The sequence below is a fragment of the Lynx rufus genome, unplaced genomic scaffold (genome assembly GCF_022079265.1).
Source record: "Lynx rufus isolate CCGP_SWC_20201006 ecotype Redwood Valley unplaced genomic scaffold, mLynRuf1.p SCAF_11, whole genome shotgun sequence".
Lineage (NCBI taxonomy): Eukaryota > Metazoa > Chordata > Mammalia > Carnivora > Felidae > Lynx > Lynx rufus.
Genome location: NW_025814825.1, coordinates 67251016 through 67276128, shown reverse-complemented (window position 1 = coordinate 67276128; position 25113 = coordinate 67251016). Strand labels below are relative to the sequence as shown.

Here is a 25113-nt window from a genome sequence, read left to right as displayed (position 1 = left end):
CACGTGTGGCTTCTTCTCCGGAACCGGGCGTCAGCCTTCACCTCCCTCCCGCTCCGGTGCTGCCGTCGGGGCAGCGTTACGGTGAATGCCTTCTATTTGTGCACAGCCTCTCGCGTGATGGTGTTAGAAGGGGGAGGGGAGGGGAGAGGGGAGGGGGGCGGGTGCTCGGAGGGGTTCACAGGTTATCTCACGAATCCTCACAGCTCGGTGAGGTGAGCACTGTCATCGCCCCACATGAGGACCCTGAGGTGTGCGGACCTCAGTCCGTCGGTGCAAACCGAGTTTGGCCTTTGATGCGTCCAGCCCCACGTGAGCTTCCCCGTGGGGTGGCAGGATGATGGCACACTGGCGAATGGACACTGGGGTCAACAGCGGGTGCCTCAGATGTGCTGAGCACCATGCCCCCAGCATGCACCCGCACCTGCTACGGAGACGGTGCCATCTCTGGGCCTCTTCCCCTCCTCTCCTGGAGAGAGGTGCGTCTGCGAGTCCGAGGTGGCCTCTGGGCACACAGCAGATGTGCAAAGTCCCGCGGCCTGAGCTCCCTCAGCCTCAGATGAGCTCATTAAAGGTTGTCATCCACAGAAAGGAAACTGACCAGACGTGCCGTGTCTAGAATCTGGTTGCACGGCGCATGCGTCTGGTGAGTTTTACCAAATAGCCTGCTGCCCTGTGCACGTGGGCGAGGTCGGCAAACCCTGTCGCTACAGACTTAGCGGCCGGGTGGACGCCACGTGTGCTCACGTACGCAGGCCATTAGCGGTTCACCTGGACAAGCTCGGTAGCAGTCAGAGGGCAGAGGGAGCCAGGGAGCTGCCCCTCAGAGTAAAGGGACCCCAGCACCACGGCCCAGACTTGGGGACCCCTGCTCTGCAGGAAAGGCTGGGCAGGACCAGGCCCTTCTCAACCTATGCACTTGACCTGGAAGATTTCCCAAAACGGGGTGTCGACCTGGCGAGGGGTCTGCCATGCGGCAAAACTCTTTCCAGATGAGAGGCCTTTCCCACCCACCCGGCCAGCACGACCTGTGGGCACCAATTACCGTGTCCTTGGGGTTTCTGCCTCTCGTCCCTGGTGATTTGGCCTGAAGCTAGTTGTATCCCAAGTACTAGAATTTGCTTTTTGGTAAAGGTACAAAACTCATTCAGCCATGAGACTATTAAAAATATATTTAGCAAGTTTGCATTACTTTTGACCAATTCTAATTGAACCGATAGCTTCACAATATGGAAGGCACCCAGCACCTCTGAACAAAGTATTGTGTTGAGTGAGCAGTAAAATGTGATCATTGCTGGGCTTACAACGTTCCTATTAATCTTATTTCAAGTTACAATACGTGTCTTGTTTCCACACTTCTATTTTTAACTAATGAAAATTTATTACAAAGAAGTCCTAATTATACCCTTTGGATTATGATACAATTGCAAATCCACTGGTAATTTTCTTTTTCTTGAAATTCCACATAATCACATAAGCAGCAAAGAATGTAAGTTCTCCTGAAATAGTTGGTCTATAAATAAGATTCCCTAATGGGCTGAGCCAATGTTTTTTCTTTTTTTTCCCTTCGCACATTTTGTATTAGGTTGGATTAAGCCATAGCGCAACCCTGGTGAGTGTTAGACATAGAACGTTGTACATTCTCGGCACATCCTGAAGCCGGTAACTAACGGATTTCCGCGGTATCTTGGATAGACAGTGATGGAAAACGCAGGTGTCAGGAGGCAGGGACCACCTTGGTCCCGGCCACTAAGTGATGGTGTGACCTTCAGTGGGCCTGCCCCCCTCCTCCCCAAATGCGTGGATGGTGGAGGTTTGCCGGACAAGCCCCCGCAGGCATCTGTCCTGTGCGATGCAGGGCATTTAGCAGCGCGTCCGGCCTCTAATCTCCAGGTGCCAGCAGCGCCTCCCCAGCGGTGATAACCACCAATGTCTCCAGGCACCGCTGGGTGTCCCCCGGGAGCGCAGTCCCCCTGGGGGGGGGCCCGTGCCACCCCTGTGTCAGGAAGCCCCTCTCTGTACCTGACGTAAGTGACTCTCGCTGACTAACTCCCAGGGTAAGGCTGGGTTTGCAAAGAAGCAGGACGTGCTGTGCTCCTGAGGGGCACATCCTCTGCTCTGACGTCTCCATGGTGCTGGAGGGCCCGCAGGAGGTGCTGAGTCCAGGCGCCTCCCAGGGGACTTCTCTTTACAGTTGCTGGTCTAACCCGACCAAAGCGCATCAGAAGTGAAGGTTCTCTGAACCAGGGGGTCTCGGGACACAATGGGTTTGCACCCGTCCTTGCGGGAGTCACTGGCCGTGGGACCTGACTGTGGGGAAGCTTGGGGCAGGGTGGGCCAGAAGGAGGCCCAGCAGAGGGTTCCGTGGGGTCAGAGCGCGTGGCTCTCCAGGCCGGGGCACGGGGAGAACATGCCTCAGGGCAGAGCCCAGGCTGTGAGGCGGGGCAGGCGTGGTGGCTGGACGGGCTTGTTCCCGTCAGGGAACAGAGGGTGAGAGGGGCATCGCGAGAGAGCCATGTCTGCTGTTCCCTGAGCATCTTGCAGCAACGAATGCCCAGGTGTTTGGGAAGCAGGTTCCCAAATGCTGCTGGAATGAGTTGTGGACCCGAGAGCACCATCGAGCGGCCGGGTGTGTAACAGAAGGCAGGTGCCAGGTTGGTGCTTCGCGAGAGTGGGCTCTTTCCTTCCTCTCGGCCGCCGGCCTGGTAAAGGTGGCTTGTTGGATCCCTGGTGCCCGCCGGGCCCTGGCTTGTGCCCGCTGCGTCTGGGCGGTGGCTGTGGGCCGGGGGGAACCGGAGGGAGGGAACAGCTCCAGGGCTTGCGGGTCCCACCCTGCACCGATCCCTGCGCAGACTGCCTGGGGTAGGGGTCGAGTTCCCCCTGTTGTCACTGAAACCTCCCTGTCGGGCTAGACCCCGGGACGGCGTTTTCTGTACCCAGAGTGTCGACAGACTGGTCTCCGGTAATTGTCTTCTTGCATTTGTCCAAAAGGAAGGTCTTCCCTGAAACGAAACAAACCCAAACAACAGGAAGAGAGGCGGGTGTGGGCTCCCGTGGTTTGTCAGATGGAAAGGCTTCTTCACCTCCTCTGACGGCCGGGTCTAGGCAGTGAAACGGTGACTCTGGGCTTCCTCCCACCTCGTGGGCCCTTGCACGCACCCACCACTGCCTTCGCTCCCTGCCGGCGCCCCTGGGGTCAGGGTCTCAGCCTCAGCTCTGCCCCAAACACAACAAAGCAGCCTTCGCCCCAGAGCAAAAATCACCACCTTTGCTGGGCTGCCTGCACCAGGCTTTGAAAGGTTCTCAGAGTGTCTGCTTCTTAAAGAGTTTCCTGGGGGACTTTTAGGGGTTGGCAGGTGGGTCTCCGAGGGCACGGCTAACTGTCTGTGTCTCGTGCCCTAAAGGACAGAAGGCCACGCGAGTCCTGGGCCAGAGGAGGCAGAAGGAGCAGACAAGGACACCAAGACGCCACCTCCCCAGATCCTGTTGCCGCTGGAGGAGCGGGTGACCCACTTCCGAGATATGCTCCTGGAGCGAGGGGTAAGGAACCGCTTCGGAGACGTGCTCCTGGAGCGAGGGGGTGGGTCCCGAATGCAGATCACGGCTCCCCTCGGAAGCCAGTCACCGAGCGATCGCCCCCGCAGCCCGAGGGACGCTTTTCCTCCCGCACTGAGTGCAGGGCATCGGGCTGAGTGAAGTTCAGGTGCTAAAAGACTTGAGGCTGAAGCGACACGAAAAGGGGCCCCTGCTTCTGGTCTTGGGGGCTGTGGTTGTCGCCCGGCCCCCTCCCCCCCGCTCATGCTGGCCCCGGAGAGGCGGATGGGGGACGGGCACTGGCGTTGTGTACAGACAGCACCTGTGTTGATAAGCTTCCTGCTGGAGCCCGGCCAGGTCTCGGGGTCCGTGCCCCCCAGAGGGGCGTCCCCTGTTCTAACTTTGACAAGCCGGGACTGTCACACCTGTGGATCCGTTCAACTATTTTTAGTAAAATGAGGATGTCTTCATTATAGTTGACTTGTGAACCTTGTTTTGAATTTAAGAGAGAAACATTTTAGAACCAGATCTCCTTCCAATGACTTTTATTTCCAGCTTTGGCTCTTGGGTATAAAATGAGTCAGCTCTAATAGCCCAGTTGGGCTTCTTCACAAAATGAGGCTGAACGCGGTACCGGGGGCCCTGTGTGGTGGTGACGATCACAGACACTCTGGTGGCCTTGGGAGACCTGGCACAGGGAGCAGATTCCCTCCCTGGTCGATCGATCGCTGTCCCCAGGCCGCCTCCTGGGCCGGCCCCTCCCAACAGCAGGTGCCGCGGGCCCTGAGGCCGGGTGTCGGGAGACCCCGCCTCCCCTGGAGCGGGAGGTCGAGCAGGGCTCCCCAGAGTGAGGCTGGCATGAGGCCCTGGTGGTGCAGGGCGACTGGGGCGTGTCAGCTTTAAGTGTTACAGGTAGGAGGGAGGTGGTCCACAGCGGGGGCCTCTCTTCCTTCGAACCATGGGTTTTAACGTCTGCATCACTTCATCGGTCTTGTCATTCACTTACAAATGAAATACAGCCCTTGGCCGTGAGGGCCTGGAGGGAGAAGTCGTCTCATGAAGTCAAAACCGCGGTGGGGTGTGCGAGGCCCAAACTGGCACGGATGCGAGGTGACACGGCTGTGCCGGGAGGGGGGCCGGGGGCGCAGGCCCGTGGGGGCCGGCCTGTGTGCGCTGATGACGATGGGTTACTTGAACAGACGCGATGTTCAAACCTGCATGTGTTGGGCTGAAATTTTATCTTCGAAAGGACGTCAGTTCCTGCCTCCCCCCGCAAACAATTTTTTCAAGACGTTGAGACCCTTTGGGGAACAAATCCTGCCATGTGCAATGGCCCGGGGAGCAGTGGGCCCCCTGCTCCCGCCCGGGTGGCTGCGTATCTCCGACGGGACAGGGAGAGACCCGCCGAGCCGGGACAGCCCTCACTGGGGCCTCGCTCTGCTCTCGGCCTCTGCTCAGCTGGGCCCGCTGGGGACGTGGGCCTGCAGGCTGCTTCCCCTTCTTCCCGGGGGGTCCCGGAAGCTGCCAACAGCGTGTTTATGCCGTCACCGCCACCCTTGGGGCTGCTCGGGTTGTGACGGTCCGGCTGGCCTCATGGCCCAGTGTCACCACCCTGCCCTGTCTCTCCCATGCCCTGCCCGCCTTCCACTCTCGCCTCAGGTCCCCTGCCCTGCCGCCCGTCCCCTGGCTAACACAGGATGCCATATGACTCCTGTGCCCTTCCACATTGTCCAAGCTGCTGTGAGAGGCCTCAGCTCCTGAGGGTCGGGACTGCCTGATGCTCCCTTGGGTCCCCAGGGCCTGGTGTGCAGCAGGCGCTCAACGACCTCCCGAGATTCCGTCAGTGTCCACGTGGACGCCATCTGGGACTGGGCTGTGGTGTTGCCGCACGTGCCCCTGACCCGCTGGTCCTGGAGCCCGCCCGCCGAGCCCGTGACGAAGGGGCTAATCTCCGAAGCACCTGTCATTCCCCGTTCTGTTCTCTCCACGCGCATGGCCACCAGGCGTCTGCAGGACAGGTCTCGGCATCACTCAGGAGAAGTGATAAAGCATACTCCTCCCCCGACAGAGTCGCCAGAATTAGCTGCTTCTGCTCTGGAGAGCCATAGGCGTGGACACTCCTGAGGTTTGTCTCTAGCCTCATTAGGCGTTGATCAACACGCGGGTGGCTGTCTGCCCTTGTCACGCACAGAAATATATGTAATTCTGAGTGTCTGGATCGACCTGGCCAGTCTGTTCCTGTTGACCCAGCCAGCAGGAGACGTGACCCCTCTTCCCTGAGACGTGATGGCATTAGGAGCCTTTGAGAAATGGAGGCAGGAACTTATTTGATCTCGTCTGCACGTCCCCCTCTTTGTTTGGGAAGCCAACCAGCCCGGCCTCACCAGCACAGCATCAGACCGACCCCCGGGAGAGCCCAGGGCTGCCTGAGACACCTACCTGTGTTTGCTAAGCCTGCCGGCAGGCCAGGGCTATGCGGTTTCTTGAATTTATCCCAATGGCTGTGGTCGAGCAGCTTTACTAATGAGATTTTCACTACGCTCTTGCCTCACCGAGGTGGGTGATTCCTCTCGGCCTTTGATTCGTAGATTCTTCTGCGTGAGAACCTTGTGTAGGTCGTGTAGATGCGAATCAGCAAAACAACACAGAAATGCCAAGTACCCACCCGGAGTTCTGAGTTTTCCCTGGAAAGAAGAGACCTGGGCGAAGCCTGAACCCCTGTCTTAGGAGGATTTTGCAAGAATCCCACACGCAGCTCATGAATAGAAAAGATTAATCTGAATTTACTGCTGATGTCATAAAGCAATGCCACCGTTTATGGCTTTTTGACTTTATAAAATATGCCAGCATATTTTATAAGTTACTCAGTGCTCAAGAGAATTTGATAGCTAAGCCCATAAGATTTCCTGTTGCTTGAAAATGAGGCACAGAAAGGTCACTTTTTTCATGGACTGAGTGATTAATAATGTTTTTTATTGCATTTGTACAATGCTTCAGTCCAGAAATTCATGTACTTATGGAACGATGGAGGTAGGTCCTGTGGGTTTCTCGTAGTTTAACAAGGGCATGTTTGGGGTTTTTCCGTGGGGATCACAGATTGGGGAAGGGCCTGTGGCTTTGCGTGTTTGTAGTATGTATCTGACGGCTCAAGGAAGGTTTTATTTTTGTTTTGCTTTACTGTATAAAGCACAGTAGAGCCTTAAAAAAAAAGAAAAAACAAAACTTCAGCCTGTGAAGGGGCAGGTCTCGTCGAATAGCAGATTATTAATGTGATCCCTCCTATTCAGGCAAATGTATTAGAAACATTTTATTGAGAACATCTTCCTCCTGCAAAGTATCCCTTAGAAGTGGGTACGGCTGGGGCACCTAGCCATTAGGACGCTGTGGTTAAGTATCCGACTTCGGCTCGGGTCATGATCTCACAGCTGGTGAGTTCGAGCCCTGCATCGGGCTCTGTGTCAACAGCTGGGAGCCTGGAGCCTGCTTCAGTTGAATTTGGTGAATAAACATTAAAAAAAAAAAAAAAAAAAAAAAGTATGGCTTTCCAAGGGCCTTTGGAGAGTCCCAGATCCTACCTTAGGGACTCCACGGCCCTGACCTGCTGTGCTCTCTGGGGTCCCTCTGTGGGTGACCCTCGGCCAGCTTCCCAGCAGTGAGTGGCCTCGGGGAGACTGGCTGGCATGGTGGCTGACCGTGGAGCTGAGCTCTGTGGAGTTGGGATCCGAGTCTGTTAGAGAGAGGAACTCACAGACCACACGTTCACACCCACGGGCCATGCCGGTCTCTCTCTGCACTGGGTCGGCTGTCCACCATGAGGCTGTCGTACGAGGTTGCCGTAAAGTAGCAGTACTGGGTGCCTTCTGGCTAGCAGGGCGGCAGGGGAGGCCTTCTCCCGGAAGCAGGAAGCGCCACCTCGCTTCCCTCCCCGTGAGCCGTGTCTGGCACCCCTTCTCTCAGACACGCACATGGCGTTGCCTCCTGACGCACGCGGGAGGGCTCCGTCATCCTCATGACCAGCGGCCGACGTAGGCGAGACGGCCCTGGAGGCGACGCGTCTCAGGTACCTGTGTGAGTCCCAGCCTGGACACCTGCGGTGTCTGCTCCTCGTGGACCTATGGCAAGTCCGCGGACCCCGCAGGGCACACGTCACACCGGTAATAACACACAGTCCTGCTGCACAGTGACGTGTGCATGGAAAGAAAATTTGCAAAAAAGAATATCCAATTCGCCCCAAGTCCTGTCTGTCCTAAGAGATCATTATTTTCATTGAGATACATTTTTTTCCAGTCTTTTGTTTCTAAAACTAGATTTAAAAATATCAATAATAAGTATTTTTGTCTTAGAACATAACCAGAATTGACCTGTAGTTGAACATGGTTCAACCAAACATTCTAATGTAGTTGATTTTATGAGGTTTAACCTACTTATAAATTTGTGTACTGTTTTTCCTTTTTAAGCATTAAAATTAAAAAAAAAAATTTTTAACATTTATTCATTTTTGAGAGAGAGAGAGAGACAGAGCATGAGCGGGGAAGGGGCAGAGAGAGAGGGAGACACAGAATCCGAAGCAGGATCCAGGCTCTGAGCCGTCAGCACAGAGCCCAACGTGGGGCACGAACTCACGAAACGTGAGATCATGACCTGAGCCGAAGTCGGACACTCAACCGACTGAGCCACCCAGGTGCCCCAAGCATTAACAATTTTTTAAATGTTTATTCACTTTTGAGAGAGAGAGACAGGCAGACAGACAGAGAATGAGTAGGGGAGGGGCAGAGAGAGAGGGAGACACAGAATCCGAAGCAGCCTCCAGGCTCTGAGCTGTCAGCACAGAGCCCGACACGGGGCTTGAACTCACGGACCGTGCATGCGATCATGACCTGAGCCGAAGTCAGACGCTTAACCAACTGAGCCACCCAGGCACCCCTTTCCAGCATTTTTAAAAAGCATTCATATAATCCTTTGGAAAACACTTGGATGAGGTCATAATATTCAATTCGTTGTCAATTCAGAAATCCTCAATTTTCATTCATTTCTTATATTCTCCAAATTTGCTGTTTCAAATAATACTCTGATGATCATATGGACGTGTGTACTTTGTGTGCGGAATTGTTTCCTACGGGCTACAAACATGTGGTCGATAAACTGAATTGCTCTGGGAAGAGTAGTTCGGTGGCCACGTCTGAGAGTTCCTGACACGGCGTTTCCCAGCAGCCCCAGCAGCACTGAATAGTAAGAAACGTAAATACCATTTTTTGAATACTATAGCTGTCTGCCTGGGGTTTATGTCTTGTCTCTCTCCTGTGCTGTGGTTCCTTTTTTCTGGACTGACGGCCGTGGCCTTTGGCAGTCCGGATCTTCAGATACCGTGTGGTTAGCGATGAGACCCTGTTCTAATCATGAAGATGCCCTTGGGGAGGGAGGCGGACCACCCCTCTCACTGCCGGAGCAGGATTCCGCCCGTCGCTAAGGTGAAAACCGCCCGCAAACGTAAATCAAATCGGCGGAGGATGTTGTGCAACGATGGCACAAAATTCTGTTTATGTGTCAAAACAGAAGAAAGGAGCTGAAGTTGCTAAAGCCCCATGAGCACTGGGAGGTGAGGGCGGGAGTCGAGGTGCCCAGAGTTCAGGGGAAGCGGGCAGACCCCTTGCTCACCTCTGGACCCACCTGTAGCTCACCTGGCTCACCTGGGCTCGTGTGGACCGCTCCCATGTCTAGGTTTAGAGATTGGACATCTCCGTGGATGATTTTCAACCAGGAGGTAACCCCCACGTCCCCGTCCTACGCGGGACAAATCTCAGGCAGCCGTGGGCCTGTTCCACGTGAGTCTTCCGAGGTTGCCGGTGGGACCGGCCCCGGGGCCCGCCGTGGTCACCTGCTCATTTGTGCGGCGTCCTTGGCTTTTCTCCTCCCAGCATGCCTGCGGCTGCCCCCCAAACGCACCGCCTGCACCCAGGCCTCATCCCGGCGGCCTACAGGGGTGCCCGTGCCTCCCCACCAAGGACGAGCCGAGCCGGGAGCACGCCGGTCCTTCCGGCCTCTCACGCTGCCTTTAATTGTCAGGAGCTCCGGAAGACACAGCCATGCGTTCCAGGAAATTGGGTAAAGAGGGTAATGGTATCGCTAATTACAGCGAACACTGTATTCGGTATCAGCCTGAGCCTGTGGGACGCAGCGGGAGAGGAGGGAAGAGGGAGGACGGGAACAGGGGTGGAGGGCAGCTATGCAGATTCTCGGAACCAGAACTCGTCCGCATAGACCTGGTGCCACCAGGGTTTGTGGGAGGTGGCTGGCAGCGGGGGTGGGGGGGCACTGCGGTGCTCAGGAGGAACCGGTCCTGGGAGGGGAGCCGTGGGTGGACTGGGTGGGGAGCTGAGCTGGGGCTGGGGGCTCCTGAGTGGCGTGGACAGACTGGCAGGCACACCCCACGCAGACACAGACTAAACAAGGGGCCGCGTCTCCAGCCTCTGGTCCTGGAGGCAGAGGTCAGTGGGCTCAGGCCGGAGGGAGGTTCTTGACCCTTCTCCGGGGGCCACTGGGCCTCCGGTGTGGCTAGGCAAACACTACGTCCACCTGCACCCAGTGGTCTTGGGGTGCCTGGGAGACCCCTGCACCTGCTCCCCGCCTCCCTCCATCTGGTGACAGATACCTTCTGCTGCCCCCAATGGACACTTTGGGGAACTTGCCTGAGCTCAGGGGACCAGCGATGGGGCCCTGCCAGGGGCCGGGGAGCACGGCGGGTCCCCCAGGCCCAGCCCAGCCCACTGCTTAGCAGCTGCGAGAACAGGCCGTCACCTCACACGCCTGTGAGGGGTCTCGCTCTCCTGTTTCTCTTTTCTTTGGTTTTTCACGTGACATGAGGAGATGTTATACAGGAGCCTCGCTCACCTCCCGGCACCAAGACAGCGTGTGCAGGCAGAAGCCTAAGACAAGAGCCGACTGGCCAGGCAGGTGCGGCCCATGTCTCAGAGGCCAGTGTCCTTGTCACAGAGCTGGGAGGTGCTTGTGACAGATGCCCTTCTGCGGGGCGTGGAGGCCGTGAAAACCAGAGGGAAAAGCCACCCTACGGATGGACCGTCCACCCTCCAGGCTCCGTTATCACATTTAGGAACGCAGAGGAAGGAAAGAGTAAACACGACGTGTTTGAGAATCAAATTTGGGCAAAACCGTTGGCTTCTGAAATAAGTGCGTTTTGTGTTTGAGATGGAAATTGCCCCTGAGAGCCTGAGACCACCCAGCTCCGTGTTCCTGAGCCCAGCCAACAGCCAGGGCACCCCAACAGAGCCCTCAGGAGGTGACCGGACAGTGCGGGGGGCGGTGCCGTGGACGGACAGGCGACTCAGTCACATCACCTGTCCACAGGCTCATCGTCTGCCCCACAGGGCATGAGAGGGGAGCCCCGGTGGCCCTGCCACCCCCCAATGTGCCCCGGAGCCCGCCGTCCTGCCAACTGACCCTCAAGTTCAGGGCCGGGCACGAGCCATCCGTTTCCAGCCTTCCTTCATTTTCTCTGGTCCTTAGGGTCCCTGGTCTTGTGTGTGATCCAGTGAGTGACAAGCTCGTGAAATGGCCTTTGGCTTTGAAGATAAAAGCAGCGTCTGCCTGCTTCCTTCGCGGCGTCCTGCCTGCGGGGGCCTTTCCGGTTGTGACGGCCTCCCGGGAGGCTCTTGCTGGCCTATCACCTGGTGTTCCGGCCGGAACGCGATGCGAGACCCTTTTCCTCCGGTTTCAGAGGCTTTGGTGGTGCTGGGGCTGAGGTCAGAAACGATCTCATCGGCGATTTTTCTTCCTCGTGCACAATACCTTGGTCACCTTCAGGGGGCTTCTGATAGAGGGTGGGTCTCGCCTGTGCCCAGCAGGTGGAGGGGGCCGAGGAGGTCCCTCGCTCAGGGAAGATGGGCCCTGCACGGGAGCAGCTCAGGGCTTGGCTGGCCAAGAAGCCGCCACGGGGCCCTGGCTGAACGAATGGCTGGCCAGTGAGATCTCAAGAAACGGAGCCCTCGGGAGGGTGGGTGCTGGGGTCCAGGGAAAAGAGCGCTGGAGGACGGGGAGCAGTTTGGGGACCAGACCACCGTCTCCAAGCACTGCAGTGACCAGCCTCCGTTTGCAGCTGGTTCCTGCAAAACCCTCGGGGGTTTTCCCAGCGAGGTTGTCTTCGCGGGGAGCACGCTGACAGCGGCTGGAAGAGGGCCCAGCTCCTGCGGCCATGGTGCTAGCGTCTCCCCTGCCTCTCATCGTCCTCCCCCTGCCGCTCCCAGCAGCGACGTCTGTGGGTGCAGATGTGCCACACAGGGACACCCCCCCCCAGCCAGCCATGTGGCACCTCTGGTCCCCGCCCGGAGGTCAAGGCCTGTCCGCAGGCCATCTTACAGCCGCGTCTGCCAGGAGTGTCCTCGGCAGCATAGATGCCAGGGAACCAACAGCAAGTCAGGACCTAGAGACGACGGGGAGGGCGCGTGCCCGAGGAACGCCAGGAGCAGGAGGCTGTGCGGGAAGAAGGCAGGGCCGTGGCCCAGCACCCAGTGACCCGTCCAGCACGTGCCCACGACGCTGGCCGGCGATGACACCCCAGCGTGGACGAAATAGAGAACGTGCGCGGGGCTCAGGAGAGGCTGGCGGCAGAGTCTCCCGGTGGCCGGCACACCCGGGCGCTCAGACGTGCCTGGATCACCGTTGCTGATGGTCGGGAGCTGATCGCGGATCACGGAACACGGCCCCGCGGGGGAGACCGAATCGGCACAGAACACCGCCCGGCTGCAGAGGGACGGCAGGACTCTGCACGCGAGGGTTTAAAACTGCTGAAAAATTCCACCGTTCAAAGACGACATCACGGGGAAGCGCCAAAGTGTCGGGAAGTGTGGGCTGGACAGAAGAGAGAAAAGCCGTGTGCTGGAGTCAGTCCTGGGCCCGCCGGGTGGGCAGGATCCCCCGGAGTCACCCCCTCGTTTGGGACTGGGCAGGCCCGTGAATAGGGTGGTGGGCCAACCCGGAAGGACATTACGTGATGTAACGGAAGCCTGCGGCTCGTACAGACTCTTCCTGTGGGTGTTGGAGAAGCCAGCCACTTGGCATGGGGTGGGGGGCCACGGCAGGGAACACGGTGGCCTTGGGGCTGAGAATGGCTCCTGCTGGCACCCAGCAAGAGTGGGGAGACCTCCTTCCCGGCCCCGTAGAATGAACTTACCTAGACGTGACCTTGGGGACGTGGGAGGCGCAGGCCTAGTGAGATCAGGCTCTGTCTGCAGCGATGCTTGTAATCGATCCTAACGGCAATGATCCGGGTCCTCTGGGAACAGCTGGGTCTCACAGACAAGGCTGTGCCCCCGCAGGTGGCGAATGTTCCAACATGGCCATCCATCCGTCCCATCTGCTCTGATCCCCAGCCCTGGGTCCCACACCTGGTTGTCCCTCTCGCAACCACGGCCGCCATTCTCTGAACTTGGGCAGCACCTGTTAGCATGGCTCTCAGGTAATGTGACGACACCTGTTCTGTCACTGTGAATTACAGTCATTGTAGACGCGGCTTATCTCCTCTTACAGATTGCAAATTCCTTTGGAGGCAACCATATACCATTAATGTTTTTTAATGATTTTATTATACGTCTAGAATCCCCCAAATTCTCATAATCCTGGTAGAGTTAGTTATGTGACACCGATTCTGTGACATCCTCTGCCCTCCCTAGCGAGCTGAGAGACGGGTCCCTAGCAGGTGGACAGGAGCCTGTGTGCCTGGGCTGAGCCGAGGCGGCCCACAGTTTCTCTCCACAGCTGCCCTAACGGTGCTGTGGTCGAGAGCCAAAGAATGATGGGATCGCTCTGCCTGGATGCTTCCCTGGGAACCCTGCCCCCAATCCCTGGGGCGTGTCCACACTTTACCATGTTCTCCTTGGAAGAAGTCCCCGGGTGGAGCCTGGGTCATCCCGCCCAGTAACGGAGCTCATGAATATTAACAAGGGGTTTTGACTTTTGTTAGTAAAGGTAGAAAGCGTCGATTAAAAAAAACCCCACACGTTGTGGTGTACCAAGTAAAGCACCTGTTTATTAAAATAGTGTCTCTACCAGCAACACGTCAATGTGCTCAGAGGTGAGAGGGTGAATGGGTTTTGTTTTTGTAAAGCCACCGTTAGCTTGCTGTCTCCTCTGGGCCCAGAGTTCATTCCCCGCCCGTTGGGCCGGAGTAGCCTCCCTCAAATGCGCATCACATGTGACTGCCCGCCTTAGCTCCCCAGGTCAAGTGCAGGTCCTCCGTCAGCCTGGGACTGTCCCGCCTCTCCCCGACCCCTCCCTGCCCCCCAACGTGCTCTGCCGCTCGCGCTTGTCACATACCCCCAGCTCACGAACACGCCTTTGCACCCCAGACAGCCCCTCCTGGACCCCCCAGCCCTTTGGGAGCCTGAGGAGTGTCCATGTTCCAGAATAGTCAGTGTTCTGGAAACTGATCCCTGGGGATGGGGATGTCCCTTCGCCGTGGCCTCTCCGTGTCCGGGAGTGTCCCTCATATGGCACAGATGCCTCGCAGGGGATCATTAGCTCGCTCGTCTGCCTTGCCCCAGGCCACGGGCTCTCTGATGTCAGGACCTTGACTTTCTCTGAGCCCTCAGCACGCAGCGTGGGGCCTAGGGCGTAGTCAATCCCTAGTCCATGCTTTTAAGTGGATAAATTATTGTGTACATGACTTAAACGTTTCCTTGCTCTGTCAGCGGGGAGAAGCTAGAAGCTCCGTGTCCCACGGCGGAGAACCAGGTCACGGTTTCTGATTTGTTCTCCAGCAAAAGGAACCGCGATTCTTGGAGAATTGTCTGACTCTAGGGCTGGGGCAGGAGAGACACAAGATGAGGCCGGGGCACCTTGAAGTTCCAGAAAATAAGGAAGGGCCCCCCAAAACGATGATGGGGTACACCAAAGGCACGCTGGAGCCAGTCAGAAAACCTCTCAACGGCCAAAGCTGGAAGAATGTGGGCAAAAACAAAGCGTCTGGATGATGTTGGGTTATAACCCAGGTTAGAAATACCCATGAGCCTGTAATGATACAAATAAATGATGCGATAAATAAGTAAATGTGGGGGAATCGGTAAATACCCCCTTGAGAGTTCCAAATAGCTCGTATTGGGATACCCCCCCCCAAGAGGTGGAACATAACCCGAGGAGGGGCTGCACACAGTGACTTCCCCCCCAGAAAGCACAGCGGGAAGGGGACAGAGAGTGAGTGTGAGCAGGACAGAGCTGGTGAGCACAGCCTCAGCCCAGTGGTCTGGGTCCACACCGAGTGTCGTCAGTCACCATGACAGGAAGTACTGTGATGTGATGGATGAAGACAGCACCTTGTTCTGTGCTTTTCCCCAAAACCCAGAACCCTGGTCTAATCATCTAATTATCTAAAAGATAATCCTAATAGACCATCTTACAACACTCCTGACCAGCAAAACCGTCAAGGCCAGAATAACAAGGGAAGTCGGAGAAACTCACCTGACACTGTCCCGTGCTGTCCTGGGTGGGATCCTAGGGAGAAAAAGAAAACTGGGTCAAAACTAAGGAAGTCTTTTTTTCTTTGTTATTTTTTTTTTAATATTTATTCATCTTTAAGAGAGAGAGAGAGTGTGTGAGCAGGGGAGGGGCAGGGAGAGAGGGAGACACGGAATCGGAAGCAGGCTCCAGGCTCCAAGCTGTCTGCACAGAGCCTGATGCAGGGCTCGAACCCACGAACCACGAGATCATGACCTGAGCCAGACTCGGATGCCTAACCGACTGAGCCACCCGGGTGCCCCCAAAACTAAAGAAGTCTTAAATGTGGACTTTTGTTAACAACCGTGTAGACAAATCTGGCATCCATACTGATGTAGGATGTTAACAGTATGGGAAGCTGAGTAAGATATGTGGTCACTCTGTGATATTCTTGTTAACTTTTCTGTAAATCTAAAACTATTGTAACATGGTTTGTTTTTAAAAACATGGCCTACCTAAAAAGATTTAAATATTGACTAAAAATCAACTAAAATTTTTGCAAAGTGCAGACTATAAGAAATCGCCCTCTGTCATGGTCTGCGGGGTTCTGAAAGTTTTTACCGTTATTTCTGATTTCAAGATGTGACGTTCCAGAATGGCGTTCCAGCTGCACAGATAGAATGGGGGCTTCAGATCAGCGGCACGTGGCCCTGGAAGAAATCCAGGGAAGAAATAGTGGCATGAGTGTAGAATTTAATTTCCCAGCGCTCTAGGTGTTGATTTCCTGGAACGTTGGCGTGCCTAACGCTCTCGTGCAAGGCTGCGTCGCTGAGCCCACGGCACCCCGATGCTGTTTGCCCCCATCGATGATTTCAGCATGACCTCGGGCTCTGTGTTAGATGCTAAAAACAACTCTGTTGAATATCTTTCTTCAGGTGTCAGCGTTTTCTACCTGGGAGAAAGAATTACACAAAATCGTGTTTGATCCGCGTTACCTCCTGCTAAACTCTGAGGAGCGGAAGCAGGTAACGTGGTGGCGGGCTGGCGGGCCCTGGAGACCCAGCGCGAGCAGGACGCTCCTCCTGACGCTCGTGACACGCACACGCCTGTCACGTTCATTTTGTCAGAGGGGAAGGGGTAGACCCGGTGGTCTCGCGTGTGAGCTTGTGCGCAGCAGTGGTTACCGGTGCAGAGGACGGTCATCCCCTCAGTGTCTTAGCAAACCATCTGGGGGTGACCCCACAGGACAGATGAAAATGCACGTGCTGGGAACACTGACCGCACCCCAGATAGCTGTGTTAAGACTCAATTAAGCTCTTATACAATGACATTGAATGAGAGGAGGGTCCCGGAAACAGTAAGAGGGTGTATGAGGGAAGGGGTGGCAGGTCCAGAGGGCAGGTCCCCAGTAAGGGCAGAGGTGGGCGAGAGGCAGCTCGCCTGGAGGACACGTTAGCCTGGCCGGTCTGCGCTGGCTGGTTGTCAGCGTAGATCATGGAGCCGATACGGCTTCCAAGACGAAGCGGACGGACAGAGGGACGGGCGGTGCTGACTGCCGGCTGAGGGACTGGGCCCTGATGCACAGCCCGGCCGGGGTCCGGTGTTCCCTGGGGGTCTCTGGGGTTTCTGGTTCCTGCTCCAGTCCTGCTTCTTCTGTCTGCACTCTTCTGAGTGTGAAATGATGCACATGGAAAGCGGGTCATCGGATCGGCCGCTGGAAACAGAGAGGGCCGGAGAGCTGTTTCAGATGTGGCCTCTGTCACCACGGCCCGCGTGCTATCAGACAGCAGAGCCCGGGGCCCAGAGGACAGAAAGGGCAACCCCATTTCCAGCTCTGTCGTGGGTCCTGAAGTTTCCTCAAGCACACGCCGGCACGATCAGTGAAACACCGAGCGGGCAGAGCCTCGGGCTTGCGGACCCCTGCCCGTCCCGCCGATGGCAGGGCCCCGCTGGCACACGCCGGGGCTTGGGATGGTGCTGGGTCGGCCACACTGGAACACGGAACTTAGACCTTTGAGGAACTTAGAATTAATGACCTTTTTGTTGCATTGCAGCTGGCTTGTATTTTCCAGAAGGAAACATCTGAAAACGTGTGAAACATGTTAGCAGTGGCTCCAAAAAAAAAAAAGTTACAATAGAGTCAGAGGAGGTTAGATTACGCACGCACACACACGTGTGCACACAGCCGAAGAAAACCGTAGACTTTAATCATCAGTAATATTTCGCTCTTCTGTGCGATATTAAAGAGCAAACGGTCAGGCTACTCAGCTGTGAGCACTCGTAGTCCGCTTGTTTTTGTGAAGAATGCCTTACTTGGTGAAGACCCGCACGCTGGCCATCTGCGGACCGTGCTTTCGCTGATGGCGCAGTCAGCACCATTGTTGCCAGTTCAGGGGTGTTTTTAGAGACCGTTAGCCCCTTTGAAGGAAGCTGAGGAAGCCGGCCCCCCCCCCCCAGGATCTTACGCTTACCCCCCGCCCCCCCGCACGTGATGGGAGCACGCGACGCTCCGTGTGCTGCTGAACTGCTCTGGGGGCGTCCTGCACGAGACGCGCACGTGAGCACCACGGGGCTGTGCGTCCCCCGCCCCCCCCCATGGCAGCAGGTGCAGCTGTGGCCACCTGGGCTGGGATGTCCGGGCCCCCACGCCTGGATGTGCGCTGCGCAGACAGATCAGACCGGAGTGCGCTGTTCGGGGGACGCCATCAGACAGAGGGAACTTCAGGGTCACCAGCCTGCAGCGTGGCCCCGGAGGCCCCGGGAGGAAGAGCGGGAACTGGGCCTCGCTGGCGGTCGACACAGAACAGCATCAGAGAGCCCTGGGATCAGAAACCACCCGCGACGCGGGGGAAGCCCTATGAGCACTCCTGTGAGCACTGGTGCTGGAGCCGTGCCGGAGAAGGAGGCAATATCTAGGCCACACGAAACCCCAGTGCTCCTCACAGGACCCCCCCCCCACCCACCCCCACTGTTGATGGCAAGCATCCGGCTAGAACCTGTACCGGCCCCCGCTGTCACATGGTGTTTCTATGGGGAAACTAGAGCTCATGGTGGGCAAACCGCCAATGGCCCGTCCTCCCCAGGGGGCTGCAAAGGAGAAGCGACTGAGCCCAAACAGAGACGAGGGGTCGGGCCACGCTCATCAGACCTGTTTCCACGGTAACAGATAGTGTTTCCTTTTCATTATGGGAGGACACGCCATAGCGGGACAATGGCCAGTGGTCTCTCTTTTAAAAAGTCGTGCCCCACTTTGAGTGGAGCTGGTGTAATTTGTCAAAGCGGGGAGAAAGACGCCGCTACGTTAAATTATAGCGGCGTAAATAGAGCGACAGGGCGGAGGGAGAGGCGAGAACTCGGGTGCCACGGGTGGGCGCTCAGCGGTAGGAGAAGCGGGTCTCCCGCGGCCAGGCAGGGTTTCTGTCCAGACTTAAAATTAGTAGAGCAAAAGCTCTGATGACGGAGCCCCACACTTTTATGTGGATAATAACCCTTCCTTCACCTGTTTTATTAGTTTAAGTTCTAAGAGCCAGCGAGGTTGCACACTACTTGCCTTGAAGGTGAGATAAGCCGGTATAGTCCTACTTCAATATATAAGCACACCTTCTCCATTTAAGTCCTGCTCCTGAATGTTTCCTTTCCGTGCAGAGTCTTCAGGACAGGGGAGCATTGGGTGTTTATAATCCCATAAGGCGAGTGGCCACTGAAAGGCAGTGTGAAATCCCCGTCCAAGCCGAGAGAGCCTCCTGCATTGCCCTCCGGGGCAGGAGTGCAGGAGACCCCCAGAGCGCTCGGGTCAAAGTCTAATGTCGGCAGTGGCCTTGGGTCCGGTTGGGACAGAGTTGCTGTTTATAGGCCTTCCAGGGTCACACGTGAAAATTGTATTGATCTTTTTATTCATGTGTGCGCACACTCTCAAGTCATCTCCGGTATTTTCTTTTTAATGCTCTTGAGGCTCGGATAGCATTAGGAATGAAGCAGCTGTCCCTACCCCCTTCGGGCTCTGGTTTGTAAATGGCGCCTCATACCACAACGATGCGCTGCCCCCATCCATTGACGGACTGACGGCTGCAGAGAGGGTCCTCGGTGTCGCGTCACTGTGTTGACTGTCAGCTCGCAAGGGAGAGGGTCCCGGGGCCGTGATGCACCTGCCCACCAGACGATACTCGTATCCTTCAGGCTAGGGGACGGGGTTCTCCTGCTCAAAACCCACTTCTTGTCCAACTGGGTATCACGCAGTGTCCGAGGGTCAGGTCTTCGCTTTGGGTCTGACCACCCAGAGGCTCCGTGACGCCCCCAGGAGAGGCTTGCCGTGTCTGCGTGATGCCCCCGCCCTGATGCCCAGACCACAAGTGGTCTTCTTAGAGACTAGAGGCTGGGGGATCAGAGATGCTGGGTTGACTTTCTTTTCACGAGTTAAAATCACGTTTGGAGGCTCAGATGCCAATTGTGTCACTGTAGGAATTGACTAGAACAAATGACAAAACCTCATGTGTTCCTGGGACGACCGGCAGCGATGTGAAGGTCAGCCAGACAGCGCATGACCCCAGAAGCTGCTCGCGGAATTCCGAAACAAGAAACAGGACCCACCCCCGCCCCCAAGCGGGGCTGATTTCAGCGTTTGACCCCGAGATTCTCTTGGGGATCCAGGCTTAATTATGTAGACGCTTGGTTCAGGAGAGCCCCTCACTGGAGGGGCTGTGCCTTCCACCTTATGGAAAAGAAAGGCTTAACCACAGATGCTCGCTGTTCTTTTGTGTTGTGTTTGAGGCACAAGATTTCATTTCTGATATGCAACCTGTAATACTTTTCTGTGTGTGTATGTGTGTGTTTCAAGATATTCGAACAGTTTGTCAAGACAAGGATAAAAGAAGAATATAAGGAGAAGAAAAACAAATTGCTGCTCGCCAAAGAAGAATTCAAGAAACTTCTGGAGGAATCTAAGGTGTCACCCAGGTACGGAGACAGAAATGCCGGGTGACTTCGGGGCGGGAGACTTACGATGACTGTAAGAGGGCTTTTAAAGTCTGTTCTGGTTAAATCGTGTAACCTACCATCGCGGAGACCTCACAAGCATAATGGCGAAGTTGTCGGTGACTAAGCCACCAGCCCTGCCTGCCTGCGCGGCTCACGGTTCTCTCTGCTCCCCACACCCTTCCATTTTGCTGCCCTGCCTGGTTTTCCAGCGTGGCCACCCTGACTCCATGACCTAAATAACTAGTCAGTAGGTCAGCACTCAAGATGAGGGCTAACCTCGAATCTAGGGATCAGAAAGTAAGCGCACGGAACACGAACTCGGAGACTAGGCATACAGAGCCCGAACAGCAGCAGTAAAATAAACCTCACCGTTGGTTGCGGACGTCTCCCCAGTCGGCCAGGGTGGAAAGAGAAGGGACACACACCAGGGCAAATGAGCCAAGTAATTTTGCTGCCAAAGTCACCTAAAATAACCTGGCACTGTTCCCGTGAAATAAACCAATAGGAAACTGGATGTTAGAACTTAGAAAAATGCATGAACTTAAGTCTTCTTTAAAATTGGCTTCTGTGTAAAAATGTTTATTTATTTATTTATGAAAGAGAGAGAGAGAGAGGGAGAGAGAGAGAGAAAATGCAAGCAGGGGGAGGGGCAGAGAGAGAGGAGACAGAGAATCCCAAGCAGGCTCCACGCTGTTAGTGCGAACTCCTAAGCTGTGAGATCATGACCTGAGCCAAAATCAAGAGTCAGACGCTTTAACTGGCCACCCAGGCACCCCCAAAATTGGCTGATATTTAAGAAGTAATGAACATTGTACTACTTTTAGAAATATACGACTATAACTTTTATAAGCCAAAAAAATTGACTTGGGTTTATTTTTATTTGGGGTTGAGATACATCTGAATGGACGTTTATGCATTATTATTTTTAATAATAATGCAGGCACTTCAGAATTTTAGTAATAATGCATAAATACAACATTATTTTTTTTTAAAAAACATTAATTGATGTTTGCTTTCTGTGAAGACATAGGCTCCCATGTTTTGATTGATAATTATTTAGTTCACCTGGTCAATAATTGGATGTTGGTTATATGGTCCTTATAAAACCTCTCCAAGTATTTAAAGGACAGATGTTTTCCGAATGGGGAAAAATGTAGCATGAATTACCCCCATCACAAAAGGCTAATCTAGAAGAGCAAATGTTCATCTAAACGTTTGTAAATTGTGATTTCCTGTGGTTAGAGATGAGAACACTGGCATCTCTGTGTCCCCACATGGTGACCCTAGGAGAGAGGAGTTGGTGTGGAGCCCCTGCCTCAGGGCACAGCCCCCCCCCCTCCTCAGCCCTGCAGTGGAGTGAGGCATTGCACCTTTCTGAGCTTCCGGCATCATCTGTGGGCAGTACAGCCACAGCAGACTCCCTGGGTGGTGCAGACGCGGAAGCGAACATAGCACCTGGCAGGTAGAAGGAGCTTGGTGACGGAGATGCCTCTCATCACCATCATCACCATCATCATCAAATACTCTCAATCTGTCCATTGGTAAAATGTTAACAGTAAGTCAACACATCCCCCTTCCCGTCCTGAAGACAAAGGAGAAAATACTCATAATGCATCTGGCAATTAGGAGAAAGATCTCTCACACACACACATACACACAGAGGGAAAATGACTGATAGAAATAAGAAAGTTAAACTTACTCTTCTTTAAAGGTAGGGGCGCCTGGGTGGCGCAGTCGGTTAAGCGTCCGACTTCGGCCAGGTCACGATCTCGCGGTCCGGGAGTTCGAGCCCCGCGTTGGGCTCTGGGCCGATGGCTCGGAGCCTGGAGCCTGTTTCCGATTCTGTGTCTCCCTCTCTCTCTGCCCCTCCCCCGTTCATGCTCTGTCTCTCTCTGTCCCAAAAATAAAATATAAAAACGTTGAAAAAATAAAAATAAAAAATAAAGGTAGATTAAACTGCCTGCTATGTTAAAAATGTGCGCCGTGCGTACGTACTTTTATGATTATTAAACCATTTTTATGTCAAAATGGCTGATTCTGCAACATCGTCAAGACTTTACGGACCACTTCACCTTCTCCCCTCACTGTTCCATAGGTTTCCTAGTAGAATACGTGCAGTTCAAGTCGCTGCACACGGGTGGCCGGGTGAGCTAAGCATAGGCCATCTGAGCACCCTAGAAGCAGCCTCTCGGGGTTCAGCAGCTCCGCCAGTTACACTGTGCTCTGGCCCTGTCACCACAGCCGCGGGGACGGCCAGAGCCAGCTCCCAGTCCTGCCCGGCTCTGGGGGTCCTGAGATGGGGCGAGGGGCCACGGGGGTCCTCCCCTCGGTCTGCCGCTCAGGCTGTGGGGTCTGCACTCTGTGCCTATCCCCAGGGCCACACTGTCTGCCTCCTTTAGGTGCAGGTGGGCTGCGTCCCCAGCTGCCAGAGGGCAAAGGGGGTGCTGTGCCCGTGACTCAGGGGCTCCCCCGGCCCACTGGAAGGCCCAGCAGAAGCCAGGATGCCCCACGGCATGGCTGGGGGCCACAGATTTGTAATTCTCCCTCTCTTCTCAGGGACACTTCTTTTCAGAAGTGCCCCGAGCAGGACCTTGTAGACAAGATCTGTGCTCAGCCTCTGAACGGAAGATACGCAGGCTGCTATCCAGACAAGGGAAGAGGGTAGCAAGTCCCTGTGATTCTCATCTTGGAAGGAAGGAAGGATGAGACAAGGGCCTTAGTCCTTTAGTCCATTTGGGCTCCTGTTCCCGGGAACACAAACCAGGGGCCTCAAGCAACGGATATTCCTCACAGTTCTAGAGGCTGGAAGTCCGAGATCAGCGCTCTGGCTCAGGGTCTGGTGAGCCCTTTGTGACCTAGTCACCTCCCAAAGGCCTTGACCCCCCCAACACTAGCTCCGGGGGGTGCCGGGAGGTCCACCTAGGATCCTGGGGGGTGTACACTTTCGGTCCAGAGAAGGAGGAAGAGGGAAGAAGGAAGGAGGGCAGCAGAGAGAAGCGCTTTCTTTCTGAGACGCGCATGAGCAGGCACAACCCCGGAGCGTGACCCAGGAGGCCGTGGGGCTGGACCAGGAAGAGGGACGCTGGCGGCAGGTGGGGATGTGTCCGGGCTCCTGACAGCCATGTCAGTGCAGCCCTCCTGTTTATGTGCGAAACGGCTGTTACATTATAATCCTTTGATACCAGAGTGAAATGTCTGCAGCGGAGTACGAAGTCCTCCACAAGGAGAAGCGGGAGGACTTCGGATCCCCGGACCGAGCTCACGTAGCCCCGCGGGCCCGTTCCCGGCTGCCAGCTCGGGCCTGGGAGGGGGGAGGCCGCGGGGACCGGTGCTCGCGAAGGTGCCATTTGTCCCTGCAGGGGGCTTACCCACTTGCCCTTTGAGCCGCCCAGACCCTGCGTCGGACTCCCGGGCCCGTTCAGTTGACCTTGGGTTCTTCTGCACGCCGGCCGCTGCCGCCAGGCGTCCGGGACCTTTGGCGGGAAACAACACGGATCACAGAGCCTCCAGTGGAGCGGGGGGCGGGGAGGAGTAGATGGCACAGTTGGGCTTACCACGGTTGTGGCTGTTGACAAGGGCTGCGAGGGACCCCGTCTGTGGGGTGAGTTTCCTCAAAAAAGACACGCGGAGCCCGACTGCCAGTGATGAGAGCAGACGTAAGGGACAGCGTGCCAGGCGGGGGGGCTGCCTGAGTGGCCTGTGGCAGCCAGGACATCCTAAGAGGGGACAGGAGGGGACCCGTGTGGCCAAAGCAGTGGTGGACGCAGGTGGGCAGTTGAGAGCTCCGAGTGAGGGAGGCTGAAGAAGCCGGAGAGTCTGGGTTCGTCTCCAGAGGCTGGGGAGAGGTAGCCATGCGGGTGTTCAGTGGGGTCAGGATCCCAAGGGCCCCCACGGGGAGTGGCGCCCAGCACGGGAGTAGCTGGGGCAGGTGTGGGATGCCCATTTCCTGCCCCAGATCCTGCTCCCGTCCCCTGACCTGCCCCAGATCCCGCCCCTGTCCCCCGACCTGCCCCAAGTCCCGCCCCTGTCCCCGACCTTCCCCATGTCCTCTCCCTGTGGCCCGAGGACAACTAGATCGGGTGGTAGCGGCCGTCCACCTCTGGAGGTGATGCCAGCCTGCGGGGGTCAGGAGGTGCGGAAACCGCTCCCGGGCAGACAGGTCTCAGGAAAGTTCCTGTTTTTCAGAACCACGTTTAAGGAGTTTGCGGAGAAGTACGGCCGGGACCAGAGGTTTCGTCTTGTTCAAAGAAAGAAGGACCAGGAGCATTTTTTCAACCAATTCATACTTATTCTTAAGAAACGGGACAAGGAAAACCGACTCCGGCTGCGGAAGATGAGATGAGTGTGTGAGAGGCGCAGTAGGACAGGTGCGGAGCGGAGGGTACGCGCGCGGGGCTGCGCGCACTTCTCGGAGGATTACTGTTTCATATTGAAGCTCTCTTTTGTACGGCGTTCCGAGTCTGATGCGTTTCTAATTGCCATGGTAGGTCGCTCCCTTAATTGTTTAATTATGCAAAGTACTTGTAATATATACAAATCATAAACCCACCGCAGGTTTGTAGCTCAGCAGAAATATCTATATCCCTCTCAAGGTGTTTTCATGAGTTGATCTGAGTACCTGAAACTTTTCTCCAAACCTTTGTGTGTTCCCTGGGTTCTGAGCCCCGTGGCACGGGGGCTCCTTCCGAGTGCTGGGTGTCCGTCCGGTGTCCCGAGTAGTAGCAATAGCATCATCATCACCAGTCATAGCGACGACCCTGAGCGCCTCCACACGCGGCCCCGGACCCCCGCAGCAGTCCGAGGGGGCGCCGGGCCCCAGACAGGGTGGCCGCAACGTCTGTCGGGGGTCCTACTCAAAATGGGATTATTTTGTACAAAATCATCATACGAATAGTTGAGTTATTTTTATTGTATGCCCAGTTTGCATGAGATTTTTCTCATCATCTTTGTATAAAAAGAATTTTAAATTTTTTTTAATTAATAAATATTTTAAACCAGTGTGTTTTGGTGGTAAGACTTCCACTGCGATCTCCAGCGGCAAAACAGTGTTTCAACTGAAGACAGTCTGTTTTGAAAGATTCCTAACAGTGTTTGTGAACGCACACAAGGGCTGAGTGAGCACAAACAAAAATCCTGCCTTTCAACCTGCCCGTTCTGGGTGGAGCG

At 55.5% G+C, this 25113-nt stretch overlaps 1 protein-coding gene across 1 annotated transcript in view; it reads left to right on the top strand.

Annotated features, from left to right (window-relative positions):
- Positions 1 to 24860, top strand: part of TCERG1L (transcription elongation regulator 1 like) — a 197750-nt gene extending 172890 nt beyond the window's left edge. Inside the window, exons 9-12 of the mRNA XM_047072758.1 lie at positions 3402 to 3537; positions 15909 to 15998; positions 19808 to 19926; positions 24133 to 24860. Coding sequence (XP_046928714.1) covers positions 3402 to 3537; positions 15909 to 15998; positions 19808 to 19926; positions 24133 to 24289 — 502 coding nt within the window. The 3' untranslated portion in view covers positions 24290 to 24860. The remainder of the gene's footprint in view (positions 1 to 3401; positions 3538 to 15908; positions 15999 to 19807; positions 19927 to 24132) is intronic.
- The last annotated feature ends 253 nt before the right edge of the window (positions 24861 to 25113 follow it).